This window comes from Polistes fuscatus, unplaced genomic scaffold (genome assembly GCF_010416935.1).
Source record: "Polistes fuscatus isolate 324 unplaced genomic scaffold, CU_Pfus_HIC Scaffold5, whole genome shotgun sequence".
Taxonomy (NCBI): Eukaryota; Metazoa; Arthropoda; class Insecta; order Hymenoptera; family Vespidae; genus Polistes; species Polistes fuscatus.
This window is the reverse complement of record NW_025113129.1, coordinates 6,818,472-6,840,809: the sequence shown is the minus strand read 5'-3', so window position 1 is coordinate 6,840,809 and position 22,338 is coordinate 6,818,472. Positions and strand designations below refer to the sequence as shown.

Below are 22,338 nucleotides of genomic sequence, written 5' to 3'. Positions count from 1 at the left end.
AAAAATAGTCGAAAAATTAATTTCTCGAAGGAGTAAGTGATTTTTTAAATTACTTTGGAACACTTGACTAAACCTGCATAACTGAATATTTCTTCCATTTTAAGAATGAAATGTAAATATAAAAAAAAGTAACATGCGAAATTTTCGAATTCTCTGTAGCATATACAAAATACTTTATATGTATAAAGAATGCAAGCAATGGCAATAAAAAATAAACAAATCTATTATAAAAACTGTACTGGAATATCTTTAGAGCTCAATTTACATTTCTACGTTTAAACGTTAACAAATACTTTTTAAATGCAACTCTCTCTCTCTCTTTTAAATGCAAAATAAATATGTATTTGATTTTTTTTAAATAAACCGATTATAACAACGAACGATAAATTATTTTTCGAGTTCGAATTAGATTTCTACATTTTCAGGTATTTTGTAAAACAAATTATCGAAACGATTTCATTCGATAATATGTTTATAAATCAAATACAGGTAGGTCTAGGAAATTATCGTCGTTTTATTACGTCAAACTCTATTGATCTTAACACTGATGATTTAATTCTGGCTTTTTATACACGAACAAAAGTTACATTTAATTTCTTTCAATAATAATAGTATTTACAGAGAATGCATTGACGCAAAGAATGGAGGACAGATAATCGAAGAAATAAATAAGTATGTATATATGCTACAACTATATATGTACATATGTTCTTTTTGGATCCATAATCTATAATATTTTTTTCCTAATGCAATTTTCCTTTTCACTTTAACTATCTTGTTTTTATATTTTAGTTTGACATTAGGAGCTGGGACATAAGAGATTCGATTTATCGATGATCCCTGAACAGCTTGCAGTATGTATTCGACGTTTTTTTGGAAGATGAAAAATCGATCGAGATTTCTTAGAAAAATATTCTCCTTTTTATAATCACAAGAAATTATTCAAAGTAAGGTATTATATACTATCTTTTCATACATAATTTATACATTTTTATTTAAATAATATCGACGAACTATTATATTGATTTATCGTCGTGTCAACGTTACAACGATAAACAAAGTTTGATTTATCGTTTTAGATGAATTAAGAAACGTTTACCATACCGGCAAATATATTATTATTGTTTCTCTTTATTCGAAAAGAAAAGAAAAGAAATCGTAAGAAAATGAATTTGAAAATGATCGAGACGGTCGAGAAAATGTTTAAACTCGGTACGAAGCATGGGTAATACGCGGTTGGCTAAGCGTATGCATTATTTTTAGAATTCACGCTTCGTGTCTAACGCATGCACGTGGATACAACGTTTGTACAACGTTATGGAGAAGAAGAAGAAGAAGAAGAAGAAGAAGAAGAAGAAAAGGGATGGAAGGAGAGAAAACAGAAAAAAGAGAAGAACATTTAGCCATACTTATGCATGCGTTGACTATACGATAAGAAAGAACGAATACACACAAAATCCACATATTATTCAGATTTCTTCACCAAAAGAATTATCATGATCCAATGGGGATGGAATCGAATTAACAGCTACTCGTCGCCTTAGCGTTGCTCGAACAAATTTATTCTGATATTGATCGGTCGACCTTTTAAGAAGACAAAAAAAAGAAAAAAAAACAGCGACTACTACTACATTATGCACTCAGCCTAATCTCAATGTACTATCTATCTGTTCGTCTCCAAATGCAGCTTGTATACATCGGCCGAGTCGATTATGAAGTAGGTAGTTCGTGAATGATGATGTTCTCTTTTATAATCGTACATATTTTGATCGTATTAAATGTCGAGCGTGACTCCAACAATTATTGACGAGTTATATTGTAATGTCGCATTTTTATCAAATATTTTCTACACTTATAGTTTTACAATTTTTAAAATAGAATTAGCTTATTTTTTGGGGCAATTTTTACAAGCTTATGTATTTACCTGGAATAACGAGCATTTTCCAAGTAACGCGTGCTTGCATTCGACTTTCGTAAACGTTTCGATAGTTCGACTTTAAATTTAAACTTGCTCTCTTTCTTATCGTTGGCGACCAGTGTATTGTTCCATACACCTTGCTTTTCCTACTCTATTACTTTTTCTTTTTTCTTTTTTTTTTTTTTTACATTAACAAACATCTTTATATTTATACTTTGAATAAATCGAAAAATTCGCGATGTATGTTTCGATATATCGATATACAGCTGGCCTAATTTCATCGTTCTTCTTCTCATTGGATAATTATTCTTAATAGTCGAGAGGACGCGATTGAATCTAATTATTTAGATTATATACACCGGTATTTCCTGTTTTATAATTGTACTTCTTTCTTCCTAAAGAATAAAAAAGGAAATAATTCGTAAATATTATTAGTATTCGGTCAGTGATCCGATCCAATTCGATTCGATTCGATCTTATTTGGTCTTCCTTTCTAGAGAGAAATTGCCTTTCAAATATTAACGCGTGTTCTACTAAAATAGACGGCGTATACAATTACACGGTAACATATTTTCGCGTGCTAACTTTTGAACTCGCATCAAATAATCATTATAATTGGGGGGTCATTGTTTTTGGTTGATTTCCCTATCAATTGCACGTATGTCCTATCATTTTTTAAGTAACCCCCAAAAATAACCAATTTCAATATATTAATGACCTTTTTTTTTGTTTTCTCTTTCGATACCGTTCTTATTTTTAATCGCGTTCAAAAATCCCATAGGTTAATAATAATGAACAATCGTTACAAATTTACAAATATTCGCTATGATTAGATATCAAATGGCATAGATTTTTCACCAAAAAAATAGTAAAATAGAATTTTCTTTTTCACCTATATCCACTGCGAAATGAGCAGTAACTATGTACGCACGAGTATCGCATAACGTAATAGCGAGCATTATCGTTCATTTCCGGTGATGATGACGAGATCGCAAAGTCCGAGTCCTATACAGTTCAAGTGCGAATCTAACATTGATCGAAACTTTCGAAAAAGTAACATGAACTTTATTGTATAGCAACGAATGCGAATTCCTGACTCGCGACAGACGTTTAAGTACGTGAGAGAAATGTTCAATCAGAGTTTTCTAAATTGTTCACAACAATAAATTATATATATTATAGTACTTCATTGCTCTACTATCAATTTATTAAGAAATAAAGTTTACAAAATTGTTTCCATCATTTAAATTACACAGTTCGAATATTTGTGAATACATATTTGATTAATATGAAATTTGTTACTTGATTCTAAATTATCGTTCAAAAATATTTATCATCATTGATCTATAGAAATGGAAACGTTTAAATTCACTGTCATCCTATTAAAGATTAATAACTATATTATTAATTTAATGAAACTACTTTAACGTAATCGAATGAATAATTCATAATCTATCATGATAGAAAACTTATAACGAACAGGACAAATGAAAAAAAATGAATGAAATTGCAAGAAAAAGATAATCGATGAGACTGATTGATACATAATGAATGACGCATATATTCAATGGTTTCATACATTTTTGAAATACTTACAAAAATTATCGAACCGATCGATATAAGTATGTAGGTGTCAGTAATATTGAAAGTGTTCAAGGTGAAAAAAAATGATTAAGAAAAGTGCTTTAGACGTAATATCGACGAATTAATCCGTCTACGTAATTTTATTATCTTCTATAAATGTCAAAAAGAGAAAATGAATTAAAAAACGATAATTAACATTAGAACTAACCACGTCTGTCAAAATGACTGGTTTCACAATTTTTCATTTTAAAATTCCTACTTCACGTTACATTTTTTTTCCACGACGATAATGATGACTTTTGCAGTGACAATTAAAGATATAATATATAATGAATTTTATTTTTATTTTATTTATTCAGTATAAAAATAATTACATATCATAGCATTATAACAATATTACATATAATATATAAAAATACCAGTCATTTTAACTGGTACTTTTCAAAAGGGAAAAGTATCCTATAATCTGTTTAGTAAATTCGAAATCGTTAATTGGGTATGTAAATTAATTTATTCGTGTTTCATTAGCAAATTTTATCGTACGTTTTACCCGTATCACCACAAAGACAAGAATATAACTATGATGTAACGTAACATAGTTGTCGATACCGTTACACACGATCATTCTGTATACCATAATCGTTGGAATAGGACTCGATTTTCTTTTATATAACGATATTTTACAAGCTCTAAAAATAACGAAACGAATAAATATCTCTAAACTATTACAAAAACTGAACAATATACTAATGGAATGTTCTGATATCGAGGATAGTGAATTGTATGACCACGAAGAAAGTGAATTAGAAGAAAATTAAATTGAACATTATAGTGAAAATAAAGTTGAAAGTAAATGTTCAGAAGTTTTGCGAAAAGTTAATTAGAAAATATTTTGAATTTACGTTAAAGAAAACGTGCTGCTCGTGTGCTTTTAAGTTCTGAAAATGAAAATGAAAGTATATAAGATCATCAAAAGGAAACAAGTTGGGGAAAATATAAAAGAAAAATCTACTACTGTTGGAATATTATCACTACATAATATTTTCAAAAACATATCCGCGGCTCTATAGGACGTGCCAAAAAAAAATATTATGGAAAGTGAAGTAAGTAACGCATTTTCATTACTAATTGACAGCAATATACGCACTTGAAATTAAAAGTTCTTCGAATTTTAGCTAAAATATTGATTCTAATAAAACCAAAATTGAAAGCTTGTATTAAAATTTTGTATGCACGGGGAACATACAAAGTAAAAAATTTGAAACTGTCATATTTATGGAACGAAATGAGGATCATGCTTCTTTTTCAATCGAATCTTAACTTTTTATATCTAATAATTACTTTATTTCTATATTTCTATTACACTTATTATTATCATTATATTATTATATTATACTTCTTATATTTACTTTGATGTAAGTTTATTTGAATATTTCTGTTACCAAATATTCTTTTTATACTTATTCGTATTATTATATAATAGTTATTAAAGTTTTCATTATATATATATACATAGTAGTTATGTTTTGTGTGCAAGAAAGTAATAAAACGATAAATATACAAATATTTTATTATTACGTATTTTATAAAGATCAATCATTTTGATTAGTTTTGATAGAAATAGCTTCGTTTTTTCTCGGTAGTTCTTCGATAGTTAAAGATCAAGTAGGCAAGGGTGATTAAGATTATTAATTACAAGTAAGAAAGATACATACTCGTACAATTTGTTTATTATTTCTTTGACTTGTTTAACAAATGTTCAACAGGAAATGAAAATTAAGGTTTTCCTTTTGTAAGGACGCGATGAAGATATGCATATAAACGGTATACGTAGATATGTTAACTGGCACATGGTTTCAAGAGAATTAGGTTTACGTTCGGGTCAAACGAAGGGAAATAAATAGGATAATCGGGATAGAAAGAGAGGAGTGTATATATCGGTTGTTCGACTTTACAGAGGTTGGCCGCAAAATCCATTAAGTAAAGAGGTCAGCGAGCACAGAAGGTCATCTTTATCTCTCTCCCTCTCTCATCCCCTCTGTCTCACTTTTTGCTTCTTTCTTTGAGAACAATTCGAGCGCAGGAAAAGTATATCGAAGGTGAAGAAAAGAAACGAACACCCACGCTTTCGAATTCATTTCCTTGTGAAATGAGAACTGGACATTTTATTTGCTTTTGGAAATCTTTCAAGGACAATTACATAAGAGACACATAAAACGTTTTATACCATCCGATACTGAGTTTTTTTCTTTTAATAAACATTTCACCGAGAGATAGACAAGATTTTCTCAAGGATGCGTATCCTCTTACGCTGATATATCAAAGTTTTGCAAGCAGCAAACGAAGTTCTCAAGGTCGATGATACGATGATAACGAAAAAGCTTCGCAAAGCGAAAAATAATTTTGAGCGAGCGTAGCTACTATAGGTACACGTAATACTTACTCGTAATACCAATATGTTTTCGAGTAAATGCAAACGAACGATCATCGAAATAAATGTATATATATGTAGGTAAATACGCGCACACATATTACGTATGTAAGTTCGTATGCCGTAATAGATTTTTACCATATACCATGTACTCATCGTAATACATTTAACTCGTAAGTTATGTTAATTAACTTCAATGCTTCGCTTGACCCGAACTATGAACAAGTTCAATAGTTCACAAGTTCCTTGATTTATGTTGGATTAAACGAAGCGTTGGTATTAGTATAGCTAAATAGCGCCGAGCGGGTAACTAAACGTTTTAAACTAACCAACAATTTTACTAAAATAGTATGATAGTAAATTAGAAGGGTACTAAGAATGTTTAGCAACGGCACTGGAACCATTTCGATCTATTTCCGGGCTTTCATTCTATCCGAGGTATAAACTTCGATATTTCATCTTATTAGTATTTCAATGGATTTTCGAACCGAAAGATTTACATACATATATATATATATATAGTGGATCAAAAAAATTTTTCTACGCAATTTATAGGAGTCTTTTTTCTCAAATTGACTTTTTTTCCATATACTAATTTAAAAATTACGACATATATTATATTTATATTATTATATAATAATTATAATATATATTATAATATATATTAATTATTATATTATTATATAATATATATATATTATTATATATTAAATTTATATTATTATATAAATTTATAAAAAAAAAAGAAAACAAACAAAAAAGAAATTTTCTTTCATTTCTTTTTCATTTCGCAAAAATAAAAAGGCCGCGAACTTTTGAAACTGATCGACCGAGTCGAGTATAGGAACTGTCGGGATCGTTCAAGAACTTTCGGACTACCCTGTATGTGGAAAAGAAAGAGAAAGAGAAGGGGAGTTACGTCGGTCGTATTATACTTTAACACGGTATGTGTACGCTGAATAAACTCTAAGGAAAGAGGTGAGGGGGAGGGGGAGGAAGGCGCGGACGGAGGGAATGGTGAGGTAGGAGGAGGGTTGTTGGCAGCTGGCACGACTTCCACGACTTCCACGACTTGCTGTTCGCGAGGTCGACGTTCTAAAAGACGGCCTTCCCGACCGTCGTAGGAGCAAGTTTAGCGGTACTTCTGCCTCAAACGGTCGCTCATTAAATCGTTCATCGGTACTCTCTCGACAAATACGCGTCGCCACTGTGGTAACCGTTTCTAAACTCATTGAAATTACATTTCTTTTTTTTTACTACTACTTTTTAAGCCCATTATCTTTCTAATAAACGCACTAATTAATTGCTTTGTTTACTCTCTATTAGATATTTATTATCATTTTTTTTATTCTTAAGAAATGAACACTCTAATTTTTTCACGCGCAATGAATTTTACGACCAACGAGATCCAGTTGCATGACTATTTTTATTTATTTGTTATGTTAAATATTTAAGCGATTCGTGCTATAGTATATAGAAGAAAGTATTACGTATTTCATTGGAAGTTGTGAGCGTAGATAGTCTTACACTTCTTATCTTGTACTTTCGCACGATAAAAACGAATAGTTGTGAATATGCGTAAAATGAAAAGCGAACAGCAACGTATTCAACTTATATGTAGTCGCACATGCACGAATCATATAAATTTTATAAGATAAAGAAATTTTATTAAATCTTTGAGGACTAATAAAAAAGAAAAATTTTTATTATTTTACGATGAAAATATGATACCATTAATTATTTCAATTAGTTTGCAGTAATCGCTAATTGTAAATTAACTATTAAATTTCAATTTATGTACGATCTATGATGTATGATCTAACGTGACATTTCACCGATTTTTTAATAACAAATTCTAAATATATTCTAACGTAAAGTGTTGATCATTAACATCTGAAATGAATATATCTACGTTCGAATTAGAAAAGTACCATATAAAATGATCATAATACAAATGTGTAGTTTAAGCGTCATCATTGATTTAATACTCTCAAAATGCATATATTAGATGTCATTTAATTTGTAATAATCCCAGGTTTTGATTATTATTTTACAGTTATATACTTGACGTTTTATTTTTGATAATACGTCAAAAGAAGAAAAACGAAAAGAAAAAATTGATACATCGATTATTTCGCTTAGAAAAATATTTTTATTAATAAAGAAACATACAATCAATTTACGGTAAGAATTATAAGTAATTTTTGCTGACGTGATACATTAATATTAATTATAAGTTCAAGAGAAAATTACAATGATACATAACTGTAACAGAATAATCATATTATAAGTTAACTAAATCTTATTCCTAGATTAGAAAGATAGAACCTTTTTAGTCTAGAATTTTTCAGCAAATTATTTTCTAGATAGTTAGCTAAACGAATGTTGTAGAAATTTCTTCCTTTACTATAGGAATTCTGAGATATTTGTGGACTCTTTTATTTCTAACATACCAAGGAGCATTGCAAATGTTCCGCAAGGCTTTCGATCGAAATCTTTGTAGAATTTCAATGTTTGAGTTACCAGTGGTTCTTCATAGTTGAATTTCATAAGTCCATGTGGGTTTTAGATTGCTTCGTAAATAAAAAGCTTGCTCTCCAGACTTAACTTACAATTAGATTCTCTGCCAATGAGAATATAACTTTCTTACTCTTCCTTTTAAATAAGTTTATTAGGAACATGACGTAAATCCTAGAAAGAATTTATGTAGATTCATCAAGGTAGTTATTTACTTAACTGATGATTATAAAAATGTTTAGCCTAATTCTTTACAAAGACATTGAAAAAAAGATATTTTTTAACACAGTGAATATTTTCTCGGCTAAATTTTAGAACAAAACTGTGTATAATAAAAATATAATAAATATAATATATATAACATAATATAATACACAGTATATTAGTAAAAACTCGATGATTCGCCGGCTGTTTATTGATCACGTTTTATAATTAAAATATTAAAAAATGCAAATTTATTTGATATAAGAATAAATTTATTTTTGAAAACGTATTATTATTATTCTACTTTTTACAAGATTACAAACGAAAACAACTTTGATAAATAATCGTCGATTTGTCGAGCGTGTTTTGAAATATTAAAAAACAAACAGATTTTATATGATACAGGAACATTTTAAACAAATTTATTCCTGTTTATTCAGTTTAATCGTCACGTGGAAAAAAAAAAGAAAAACATCTCGGAAACGATTACTGATTTTTTCAAGACGATCGAAATAATCGAACTATTTCTCAAACGTTTCTTTGAACGTATGATTAATTATCAATAATTCGATTAGTATTTAAACAATTCTTAATAACTTAATCGTCGTTTTGTTATCATTTAAAAATTTTAGAATATTTTTGCATTTTTTCGTTTTGAATCAAATGATAAGTGAAATTTGATTTAAACCGTTGTTCAACTGACGGCTTGCGAAGGAAATCAGTTCGTATCAATAAAAATGTAAATAAACATCTATGCAACTATAACTAAATTAAAAGAAAGAGAAACGTGTTTTATATAAAAAAAAAAAAACTTATAACAGCGGCCGTTATGACGTTATAACATTTTTAAACTTGCGAAAACACTTCTTTTTTAACGTGACATTAATTAAAGGATAAAAAGAATAATAATAGAGAAGCGTTTAATAAACAGGTATTTTTTCGTGCTTCGAGAATAGAATGGAAAATTTGAAATGAGTGACTCGATCATCGTAACATGACATATGCATTTATCGATAAATTTTGCTGACAACGAATTTTTCTTTAATATTTTATCTTTAACGTATTGTACAAATTGATCGATAGACATTAAATCCAGCGCGAAATGGAACTCATTTTTTGAGCGTATATTTATCATAATATTTATTATTTATGATTAACGAGAAATAAAAATAGAGTTTGATTTGGTTATTAGAAAAATATAAGAACTAAATACACATAGGAGCTAAGAAAATTTCCCTTAGAATAGATCGATCGAAAAGCTGCTAAAGAAGCTGTTATACGTTGTATTCAAGAATTTATTTTTCTTTTAGATTCCTTCCTAAATTCGAGCATTAGTCAGCTCCGAGCAAGTTTATTGACTGACAAAAGAACACAGAAAATTGCTGGCACACGCGTCCTGAATAATAATAACATTGAGACTCGAATAAATAAAATGGTACACATTAGAAGCATTCTCTTTTTTTTACCTAATTATCTTCTTTATAAATTCTTCCACAATTCGTAACGGAAAAATAAGCCTAAAAAGTCTCGAAGAAGACTGTACTAGAACTTTTGTTTTTTTTTTTCGTATTAAATTGTTCATCGTTGCATTAAATTGTCATAGATAAATATTATTTTGAAATGAGGATAAAAGATATTGATCTTACGTGCAAAAAAAAATGGAAATGAAAGAAATTAATACCGAAGGATTTTACACGAATTGAGAAAAAATAAGGCGAGAATTGAAAATAAGAGGATGGTTCGTAATGATCTCTCTGAATGTTCATACGCTAGTCGTACTAAATAGTTACATATGTAGACTAGAATCTGTGACCCAAATAAGAAAACACGCGACCGGACATGAAAAACTTCGTACTCTTGAAAGCGAGTCTCGCTCATCGAATCTCTCTTATTCGACAATGCGATAAAGCACGTGCTACGACCTTCTTTATGGCGCCTTCACTTCTTCCCCTACTTTTCACTTTGAAGAGCGTGTGTCTCTTTAATCAACGAACGTACCAAAATTAGAACTAAATCTAGAGCAAAATTTCCAATATGAATAATAACGACGATTATAACGAAAATTTAATCAATTTCGTCGTTGTAATAATTATAGTAATATAGTAAATGTATAAAAGATAATATATACTTATATTAATATCCTTTTAGAAACAAAAAAAGGTAAATCTTAGAGGAAAAAAAATGTGTTACCTTTTAGATCGACGTAGTTTCGAGTCCTCCCGGCTCGTAAAACCTTGCACGAAGCAAAGCATTATAGGTTCTTTCGTTGTAATAATCGTCTCTTCTCCCATTCACTTACTCTCGCTAATATCGAGAGCTTTTTGTTTCCAAGAAAAAGAGAATGTTTTTGGGGGACAAAATCTTTCCACGGATTAGATGATTCTGAAATCTCGCGAATCGAAGAAGAAGAAGAAAAGAAAAAAAAGGAAAAGAAATGAAAAGAAAAAACGCGAACAAAGATTAATTCGGCCTCTCTGATTAGGCCGAAATATTTTGTCTTTAATATCGATCGATTTGTTAATGATCAATCGGAGGGTTCTCCCATTGATTAGAACACATCAGGTGAAGGCACTGATATCTTTATACACCACACACAAAACTCTTCTTAATTATCTCGAATATGAATGTCGAATTAAATGAATTCCCACAAGATGAGATGAGATGAGATGATGAAATGTTCTGTTTCTTCATAGAAGACAGCTTGCTTTCTACGAAGCTGTTGTCGTTGTCCGTTGTCGTTGTCTTTTTGGTCTTTACCGTCGTTGATGGCGACGACGCTTACAGTCGAGGTATATCATCGGTAAGGGTGGTTGCCAGGCCGACCAGGACAAAAGGGGGAAAAATACGAGTCGATACGTAACGAGGAAAATGTTGTCGCGTGTACCAGATCGATCAATCCTTTCCTTCCTTCTTTTTATCTTCAATCTTCTTCCTTATCCTGACAAGACTTCAAGCACTTTTGGGTTTGGGTTTGGGTTCCTCTTTCCCTCTCTTTCTCTTTTTCTTTCTCTTTCTCTTTCTCTCTCTGGTCTGACCTTATCCTAAGTAAGTATGTATGTATATAAGTACATACATGTATATAACTCGGCTTCGGCCGATGCCCTTAGCGTATCGATCGATCGTTGTCGTGGTCGCTACGTAACGATCTAAAACTTCCCCTAGGAATATCTCCGAAATTAACTGATGCCGGTCACGCACTAGCTCGGTTGTGTTATACGAGCAAGGAGACGGCAGAACAAAGAAAATAAAAGAAAAGAAAAAGAAAGAAAATCAAAGTAAAGGTCTTAATAATAATAATAATAATAATCTCCCTCTGTTCCTTATTATCATTTCACTGATCTTTCACATTTCTTAACGCCTAATAAATTGTTTCAATACATACATGGAATATATACATATGTGTATGTGTATAAGCGTTTATATAAAAATAGAGATAAATAGCGAAAGATTTGAAAAGATATTAAGAAGAAACGAAGTAGATAACGGTCACACAGGAAGCGGACGATTCGATGTTAGCATGTCTTTATCCGTACTGTCGCGTATCGTTCCTGTTCTGTTCCGTTTTGGTGCCGCACACGGTGCCGCACACGGTCCGCACACGTTCCGCACACGTTCCGTTCCGTTCCTCTCCGCGTCCTCTCGTGAAATCGCGCCGAGTCGAGCCGAGTCAGTGGTACTCGCTCGATACCTTCCCTTTCCTCTTCTTGCTTTCGCCTATACTGTCTTCCTTCTAACTCCCACCACATCGTTTCATTCTCCCACCATTTCTAATATCATATCCCTCCTCCTTCCTTCTCTCTTTTCTTTCTCTCATTCTTTTTATCCATTTTTCTTCGCTAGAGGAAATCAGACACGCATGCGTTTTTCTGTCACTTTGTCTCTGGTGCATATACGAAAATGTGCAATGTTTTACACGAAAAAGGTTTTGCCCTTGCCCTTCTACAAAGTTCGATATCCATAAACTCTCTTTAACATATATGTTTTTATTGGATTGGTAGGAGAATTTCAGTTAGGATGTAGAATATTAGATCTATGTCTAATATTAGCTTTATATGCATATATGTGTAAGCATTGTATTTTTTTGAGAAATTTTAGTGTATATTTCGAAAAGATTGCACCTCTTTCTAATGTTTGAGAGTTGCGTAAACACTTAGAACTTATAATTGAAAGGAAAAAAATAAAACGTTAATCTCATTGCAGTTTACATTATATCTCTGTGTCGTTGTGTTTTCTTCGATAAGAAATTAAGGAAAAAAAATCTTCATATCGTTCGAGAAAGATTTGTAATTTTACATCGACCAAGCGACGAATACATTGATATTAAATATCTTTTAAAAATATCGTCAAAGATTAGCATTTTTGTTATATTAACATTAGTTATTATCAGCTTGACTGAATAGATACATACGCAGAAATAAATAGAATAAAAATCTTCATACAGAAATATTTTTTATCGGAAGAGTTATGTTGTAACATCAATAATTATTACGAGAAGAACGTGTACTCTGACCTGAAATAATCATGTAGCACAATCACGCACGTTCACATTTATCTATTATTTATAAGGATGAATGTACATCTTCTCAAACAGAATACAATTTTATTCTATTGAATAAAATATACAGGATGGTTCAGAAAAAAGGTTGTAGGTAATTTTTGAAAGTGAATCGCTTTTTTTCTAAACTATATATTTATAATGCATATGTAGGTCATATGTATAAATATATCATATAAGAATCTGTAAATCCAAAAGATCATCTTATTACGTAGAATCACAAAGAAATGGAAGGAGTACGAGATATGTAATAGCAATTAATCCGACAGATAAAGCGATCCTATGGAAGCCTCGTTCGAAACTCATGTTAGAAGATTTACGTCAGACAAGATTGGCTTCCTATCGTGTTTCGCATTGATTAGATTTCTCAGAACAAAAATTCTCCATACCGATTCTTTTTTGTTCAATAATCTAACACAGTTATACAATTTATCATCAAATAAATAATAGATCAAATATGTAGGTCGAATTAGCACAACTCATTTATAATATTTTGTATATTTTTTGCGTATCATTTTCTTTTTACTTCAATTTCCTCACGTGATCGATTTAATACATAAATATCATTATTTTTCTCTCTTTCTCTCTCTTTCCCGCTAATGTTGGCTAAACTTTGAAGTTTATAACTACAGTTTGTTTCCGACTCAGGATGTCGTAAAATTTCAAGGCGTATACCAACACGAACAACTATGATCACAACGAAGACAACGTTCAAAGGAAAATTCTCTACGTAATGATATTAATAGCAAGTACGAAGAAGAAAAAGAAAGAAAAAAAAATCTATTCATGTTTCTCTTTCTTCGTGACAATTATTGACATACGCTACAACCAGTCACGTGGATTCCTTTTTCTAACAATCGTAAATTATTAGAGATAAAAATTCCTTATTCGCGAGTATGCACGAGTTATATCAAGAAGATAAATATCTTGATATGAAATATTCTTAGAAATTCTCGTTGTTATTGAACTCTTCTGTTGATCTTTTTAAATTTTGGAAGTTAAAATTATTCCAAACGCTATGAGCCATTTAAAATAAATAAAAATATAAATAAAAATGTTACAAACAAATAAGAATAAGTTATATACATAAGTTATATAATACAAGAAGTTTCATATACATTTATGGTATCATTGTTATCTCATCCATTTATTCCCATATTTCACATACGCTAAAAAATATAATATTGAATTGACCAAATTGATATTTCTTGTATTATTTACGTAAGAATATTTCAATGAGAAACATCAATTAAGGAATGTCAACATTGAATGTTGTAATGAGTGTAAAACTGTATTATCTTATCGGTGTTTCCTAAAAAAATAACAGATATTTATTAATTTATTTTTCTCGAGTTTCTTTAGAGATATATCGTATAGTCTGTAGAAAAACGTTCGAAGCATTTTTATCTTTCGAGACGTTTTACGTCTTTAGTCGTGAATACTTATCAACGAGGAACTTATGACCCATCTAAAAATCTTTAACTGATTTACTACAAAATAGATTTGAATATTATAGAAAATATCTAGAACGAAGATGCTAATAATTTGCATTAAATATAAATAATTAGGCGATAGAATGTATCTTTTAAATTTACATGAAGAATTAAAAATTTGTCAAAGGATCATTAAATCTGTTTAATGAAGGACACTAATCGAACATCATCTTGCGAGTATAGAAAACTTCATCGAATATAAGAGAAGTATAAGTAAAACTAGATCAAAAAGATTAACCTTAATATCAAAAGCTTATACCTTTAGAAACCTTAAAACATTATTGTTCATGGGCGAAGTAAACGAGAAAGAAAGAAAGCGATGAGAAACAGGAAAGGAAAATCCTATAACGATACGAATGTCCCAGTTAATTTTGCACGGTTCTAGTAAACGTGACACATGCATCAAGATTTTCTGCGAAACCTAACAAAGTTCATTACGCAATAAAAGAAGAATAAGAATGAACTATGAATGAACGATGAAATTTTACTATTCATACAATATTTTCGTTTCTTTAATAATTAATTATGTAATTTTTAATCAATAAATAATACTTGATCATAAATATTGTAACAAGTAGATACACCCAAATTAATTAAAACCATGTAACCATTTAAAAACTTTTGCCTTACATAGAATCTCTAACAATAAGTTAGAAACTTTAATCATTGCAACCATATGCATATGTAATACTTGTAGTTAGCATTACAAATTAACGTTGATAATTTTGTTTTCAACAAGGATAAAGCACGTTTGACCAATTAAAAGGAAAACTCATTAAAATATGTTTTTATTTGAATATCTGGGATTAAAACGTTAAATCATTTTCCGTAATAGAAAATTTATGTATATCCATATAAAGTCTAATTATTTGAGAATGAGTACTATTTCACGTTTCATCGAATGTATTAAAGAGAATGAAACGATCTTTAATATAATCTTTATTGTTTCAAATCGGAAACGTGATCGATATGAATCGAAGATAGCTAACAAAACACCTGTGACTAAGCATTCGATCACAAAGCAAATTTATTATCTTTATATTGTTAAAAAATAATAAATCTGCAAACTTTGTTTCTTTCTTATATCTATAATACATACATATATATATGCATGTGTATATGCGTTCTTACTTACAATGTGTTCGAAAAATAAACGATATCTCGAAGTAGAAATTCCTACAAGATTGCTATCGAATTAATGTACACAGATTCGCCTTGAAATTGATCTAAAAATAATCACTAGACTGACCAGTAGAGAGAATTCGTATTCTTTTTTAAGGTAGAGTATGTATCTTACGGATTGAATTGAATTGAAAACAATTCGATTTAATCTATTCAAAAATGTATGCGTATCATTTTATTTTTTTAACGCTAAATCATAAAAATATTCCACTCATTAAATATATTTATTTTTTACAAATGAATATTAGGCAAAAATATATATAGACAAAAAAAGAAGAATATTATCGCAAAATAAAAAACTAAGTCAGATATGGCAAGATATCTTTTTGTATGTTTAACTAACAAGTGCAGAAATCATTATAGTCATTTAAAAACGTAATAAAATTTATAGATATTCTATGTAGGTTCAAAAGTGGAAGAAGGTTTAACGTGTAGAACGATATGAGAATAGTATAGACTTTCCGAAGCAGTTAATGATACAAATTTGCATTTTTATAATATTCCTTATTTAGCCTCTATTACTTTCTTACTTTGAGATTTCGTTCTGAAGTGTCATGGAATTTAATTATTTACGTTGACGTAACACGACAATAAGACAGAGTAAAACATTTCAAAAGGTTATAATTTATTTGATAACGGAGAAAATGCTTATTGTTAGATAACTAGCATAATAAAATAATAAGATATTCGATACGTCAGTCATGTTTCGATCTATCAAAAGAAACAAAAGAAGAAAACTTACCGAAGAACACTCCATGATAGATCGTGATCTACGAGTTGACGATTCTCACGATGATAAACGCACGATATTACAGAATTCTTTTGTTTAACGTAACCGAAAATGATACCATAACTTTTATAAAAACTAGTCTTGAAATAACGTGTCACACGAAATAACTTTGAACAAGATGCAAGCTTATTATCAACGACCAGCTGTTCGTCAGATGATGGATACTTTGTTGAACTCGTTGTTTCTAACATGATTTTCACTGAAATCATCGATCCTAATAGACTCATAAATGATCTATGACTTTATTAAATATTTGAATAACGAAGGTTTAATTTTTTCTATTATCTTCTATTTTTCTATGTGTCTCTCTTTTTCACTTGCAAACTTCCAATGGCGGACTCTAAAGAATAATTTAAAAAAAAAAAAAAAAAAAAAAAAAAAATAAAATAAAGAGGAAAAAAAAAAAGAAATTTCGCGAAGCGCGTACAACAACGTTCTAAAGTAAAATAATCAACTTATTGAAAGAGAACGATAAGAAACATGCAGAAATATCTTTATCGGTTCTCACGTGTCAAACGAACGAACGTTTATCCTGCCTACTCCCCTCCCCAGGCCACCTTCTTCTCTGACGATTCGTCGATAGAGTTAACAAAAAAATGCTTTAGGAACTTCAAGAATATATTTGTAGGTCAAAACTTAGTCAGCCCACTGTCATAGTCTCCAAGAATCTGTTCTAATTCAAAGTAGAGAAGGAGAGAGAAAGAGAGAGACTAATCGTCGTCGTGTCTCAATAATTTTGCCATGCTTTTTCTCGAGCCAAGAAAGTTTGTCTTCCTACTTCCTTCGTCGACAAGCATTAATCTCTCGAGCTTAAGTCACCTCGATTTTCGGCTAAATCTTCTATTTTGTTATAATCAAGTTACATTATTGGATCAATCGATCGTAAAATGTTATCTTGGAAGAAAATAATGAACATTTGTTTCGACCTTGACATGAAAAAACGGATTACCCGAGAGAATAAAGTAACTTTAATCTTAGAATTAGATAAGAATATCAAAATGTACAGATAATCAAAATTGAGTGTGTGGTAAGAAACATAAAAATAGAATCAAACTTGCCCATTGATGACGGAGGAGGATTCAGAAGGGTTCGGTGGTCCCGACACTTGGACTTTGGGCACGGTATAAGAGTCGAACTGTCCATGAGAATGTCCATGCCCGTAACCTTGACCCTGATTTTGGCTGTGCGTCGCGGTGGAGTCATCGCTGTCGCTACTTTGCGGATGCTCCGATCCAACGCCGCCACGAGGTCTGCGAACAAATAGATCAAATCCTTTTCTACTTTTTCCATCTTTTTTTCTAATATTATTATTACAATAAAAATTTAAATATCATCATTTTAAATTCACTATCTCTAAAATTGAAACTTTCATTGATCCAGCTACTTTCGCATCGTTCAATATTCTATATTTATTTCACAAGGATAAAACGTAAACGTCATTTATTAATAAAGAAAAAAGTAAATAATGGTAAAAAAATAAAAAGGTAAAATTATAATTATCTTACCCAACGTACAACAAGGAAATTTATCAAATCGAACTATTAAATTTCTAACGAGACCAAACATACAAGATCTTATTGAATAAAATTAATGGTAAATAATATTTATACAGATTTGACCAAAAAAGTATTACAAAGTATAAGTTTGAAAAATGTGAATGACTCCGTTTTTAATGATTCTACTTCTCAGATTGCAAAAATACGAGGCTTAAAACTTTTAGCTAACTCTTTATTTCATGGGAAAACAAGAGAAATGTAAGTAATGCACTTTGAAGAAACATTTAAGAGAGAAAGAGAAGAGTTGATCGGTCAAAGGTAATCGGTTAAACACGCGAGCGCATCAGATATTTAAGTCGATGTATTTAGAATCGCTACCACACAGCTGAGCGCGCTTTACGAACGAGTCATCCGGTTGCACGAGCGTAAAGACGCCTTCCTTCTGTCGCTTCGATGCTTCCCTTTCTCTCGTTTCTCTCTTTTATATAGATAGAGGAAAAGCAAAATGGCGGTAGTCAGGCTGACAGATGTCACAATCAGCTGTTTTTTGATATGAATAGTTCAACGCACAAGTAACTTATTTATTCGTCGTAAAAAAATAAAATACGATAATGAGTTATTTATCCCCAGTTATTTTGCTCCCCCTTTTATCCCTAATCTCTTCTCACATTGTAATCGCGAATAATCAAATGAAATAATCAAATTGATTGAGAGAATAAATAACGGAATGATTCCAAATGATTTTAAAAACAGATAACAATATAATATAAGAAAGATATTTGAACCTATTCCACCCCACGATACAAATACACAAGACACACTATTTTCTTTTTCAAATCACACCTGCGATGTTCGTTGTCGTAGCTGGCGGTCCAATAAAGGGGCGCCACTGTCCTGCGTTGCAGATCACTTTCGTCACCCGATCGCCAAATCCGAACGATATCAACTATTATTTCCTGTGTCGTTCGTATACTATGATATATGTATATCTTCGTACTGGAACAGTTAGAATAATCTTCTCTAACACCTCTTTCTTTTACATTATCTCATCCAATTTCTCTTTAATCTTCCTATCTGTCACTTTTTTCACAACGACGACGACAACGATAATGACAAAGAATAATTATAAGAAGGATTAAAAATGATGAGAATAATCACAGGAAGTCTACATGAAATTGTCCTTGATCTCTCTCTCTCTCTTTTTTCTCTGTGTTATCTATAGGAAAGGCAAGCTACGAGATAAAGGAAATAAAGATGAAGATGAAAAAGAATGAAAGGTCGCTGCAGCTTTGGGTAGATTCAGCTCACGTTTTTTCGACGAAGCCTAACGATGAAATCTCTCTCCTTTCTTTTTCTCTCCTCTTTTCGCTCTCTTTATCTCTTCTCTTTCTCTCTCTCTTTCTCTATCTCTCTCTCTCTTGCTCGAAACAAAAATTATGCGGCAATGTTGCGGTATGCGTGTCTGCAGAAGCGGCAGCAGCAACAACAGCAGTCCATGCTCTCGTATGGAAACCCTTGCTCGTTTTACCTTCGAACAAACCACGATTCGACAACAACGAAGACAACGACGTTAACGACGTTGACGACGACGACGACGACGACGACGACAACGACGACGAGGACGTACTTACATACGTACGTACAAATACGTAAGTACGAACGAACCACTCACATTCACACTCACACTCGTCTCTCTCTTTTTTTCTCTCTCTCTCTCTCTCTTTCTCTCCGTCTATTTGCTGCGTCTGCGCTCAGAGAGTCACCTATTGACCGAATATCAGAGCATCGTGCTTCCTATATTATATATCCTCTAGAAAAAATATATATAATAATATATCTCCAGGTAGAGATAAAATTATTGAAAAATAATCATTAAAAGAAAGACACGTTATTTCCTTCTTTCTATTTCTCCCGTTATTCTCCATATCTATTTATTTCTATTTCTATCTCTACCTTTGTTTGATCAAATTCACGTGGAAACTCCGAATGGATTCGATTGCACTACGACTGCGCTGAAATTCACTGCGCAAACTCAAAGGGAATCTTTCGAAAGATGAAAACGAAGAAAATGGACGTTGTCGAAATTGAATACGATTAATATTCGAATTTTTTAACAAGTAAGTGTAAATACTATGTGTATTAGAACAGGCTGATTATAATCTTGTTTCATGGTAGCTTGATACTCGAAAGACAGGCTTAACTCGATCTCCTTTGAGCGATCAGCTGATCGACAACGCACCATCGTTCCATTCGATCGTTACACGATTTTCTATTATCAAGTTGGTCTCCTGTTTAAAAGGTTCAGAAACATTACAAAACATATTTCGACGAATAAATCATAGATATGGAAACCTTATGCCGATAAGAAATCTCATTTTCTTTTCCTATAAATCGATATTATCGAAACATTGTGTTTTATAAGTAACAATTAATTCGATTTACCAAGCCTTTATATCAGTGCGATATATACGTATGATTTAAATCAAGTAGAATTCCTTTATCAAGGAACAGTTTATGTCGGATAATGCGGTAACTTTTCTTCCCCTTCCATTGGATACATTAAAATTTCGCATAAAACTATTTTATATATATAAAAAAAATAAATCAATTGTGTGTTACCATCGAAACATGCACAGACACATATACACATCCACACCGAAGCAAGCGCATGGAAATATTTTCATTAGACTCATAAATCGGACTAAAGTTGCCAAGAGAAGATAACAAGGTATTGGAAGATTTCCAGACCGAATTTGAAACTAATTCTGTCAATCACGAATGATCATTTGATCCTGTTATATATTTGTTTCTTTTTTTTTTTTTTTTTTAAACAAAATGATATTTTAATCACTGGAATGTACGTTTTCTCGATGAAATAGAACGAGACGAAGAGAGAAAAAGAGAGATAAATAAGAAAAAATGACAATATAATATATTATAAACGACGAGGAGAGGTTCAGGAGAGATGAGCGAACCTAAATTTAATCGTAAATGAAATAGTGCAACTTTAAAACTACTTCCTCGTTAAGGAACCGACCGTACGTACGTACTGTCGTACGTGTACTAACGCTTGCTTCTCAACGAACCTTTGAAATCTGTCGTAAGCGTGATTGCAGCGCGTATCATCTCTCTCTTTTCCTCTCCCTCTTTTCCTATTTGCTCAGCGGAGACCTCGCAGAAAACTTCGATAATAGATACAGTCCATACTTTCCATATAAACTTACATAGACACACTTATTAACTTCTAAAAACTTCATTTATTCGTTATATTCAATATTTCACGCAAATGACTTGTTATAAAAATAAATAAAATCGATATATCACACACACAATATATATCGGTATGAATATAGATACATATATATATAATAAAATCAAGATGAAAATAGGAGTAGAGAGGAGAAGGTCACGTATCACGATTAAAATGGTAGCATAATAATTACTTGATCGCTGCTAATATATAATAATATAGTACTAACATAATGGATTCCTAAGTGAGAGATTTGACAAAATGTGGTGTGTGTTTAACACACTTCGTACTAATATTATTTTCTGGAAAATGTGTTTACGATAACAAAAATGAATAGACTTACGTAGGTATAGAGATAACAGGACATCCTAATTGAAGAAGACTTCGAGCAAGATATTCGGGTGCTGGTTGGTCCAATGCGGAAGCTGAACGCCTGGCGGGTCGTACCGGTCTCTCGCATCCCCCATTTCTTCCACTAACTTCCAGAGATGATGAAGAATTATTTGATAGCGACGAAGAGGACAATCTTTTGTCACGGGGTACTTTCAACGAATGATCACTATCAACTACTAACGTCCTTCCATCCTCCGTTCTTGTATTTCGTGGGATCCTCAGGGAACCCCCACGACGTAACTGCGTTCCCAACTCGTTCTCTGAAACGATTTGCGAACGCCTGTGATACCATTAAACCAACTTCCCAGGTCAATGTACGCGCACGACCAACTAACTATACTTCACGTTCGATCATCACGTATCTATTATATATACTAGGGCTTTCGTTTATTATCGTTCCCATGTTTCAATAGATACTCATACGGTAAAAAACAAAAGAAAATAAAGGAGGAGAAAAATGAACAAAAAGTACGATCGTTTAGGCGGGAAATGCGAAAGTAATTGTTGTTATCAGAAAAATTACCA

At 31.3% G+C, this 22,338-nt stretch overlaps 1 protein-coding gene and 1 long non-coding RNA gene across 5 annotated transcripts in view; both read right to left on the bottom strand.

Annotated features, from left to right (window-relative positions):
• Positions 1–22,338, bottom strand: part of LOC122522214 (GRAM domain-containing protein 2B-like) — a 35,617-nt gene that overhangs the window by 7,992 nt on the left and 5,287 nt on the right. For 3 of the 4 annotated variants that reach the window (XM_043643063.1, XM_043643062.1, XM_043643064.1), the window contains exons 2-3: positions 21,764–22,073; positions 17,733–17,924 (exon numbers count right to left, since the gene is read on the bottom strand). In XM_043643063.1, coding sequence (XP_043498998.1) covers positions 17,733–17,924; positions 21,764–22,073 — 502 coding nt within the window. Of the gene's footprint in view, positions 1–17,732; positions 17,925–19,013; positions 19,796–21,763; positions 22,074–22,338 lie in introns of those variants that run through there. The other variant, XR_006305012.1, reaches the window with a different exon arrangement.
• LOC122522221 lies at positions 8,066–10,922 on the bottom strand. Its single transcript, XR_006305014.1, has 2 exons — positions 10,845–10,922; positions 8,066–8,624 (listed from the first exon to the last, which is right to left on the bottom strand). It is a non-coding gene; the product is annotated as an uncharacterized LOC122522221 (long non-coding RNA).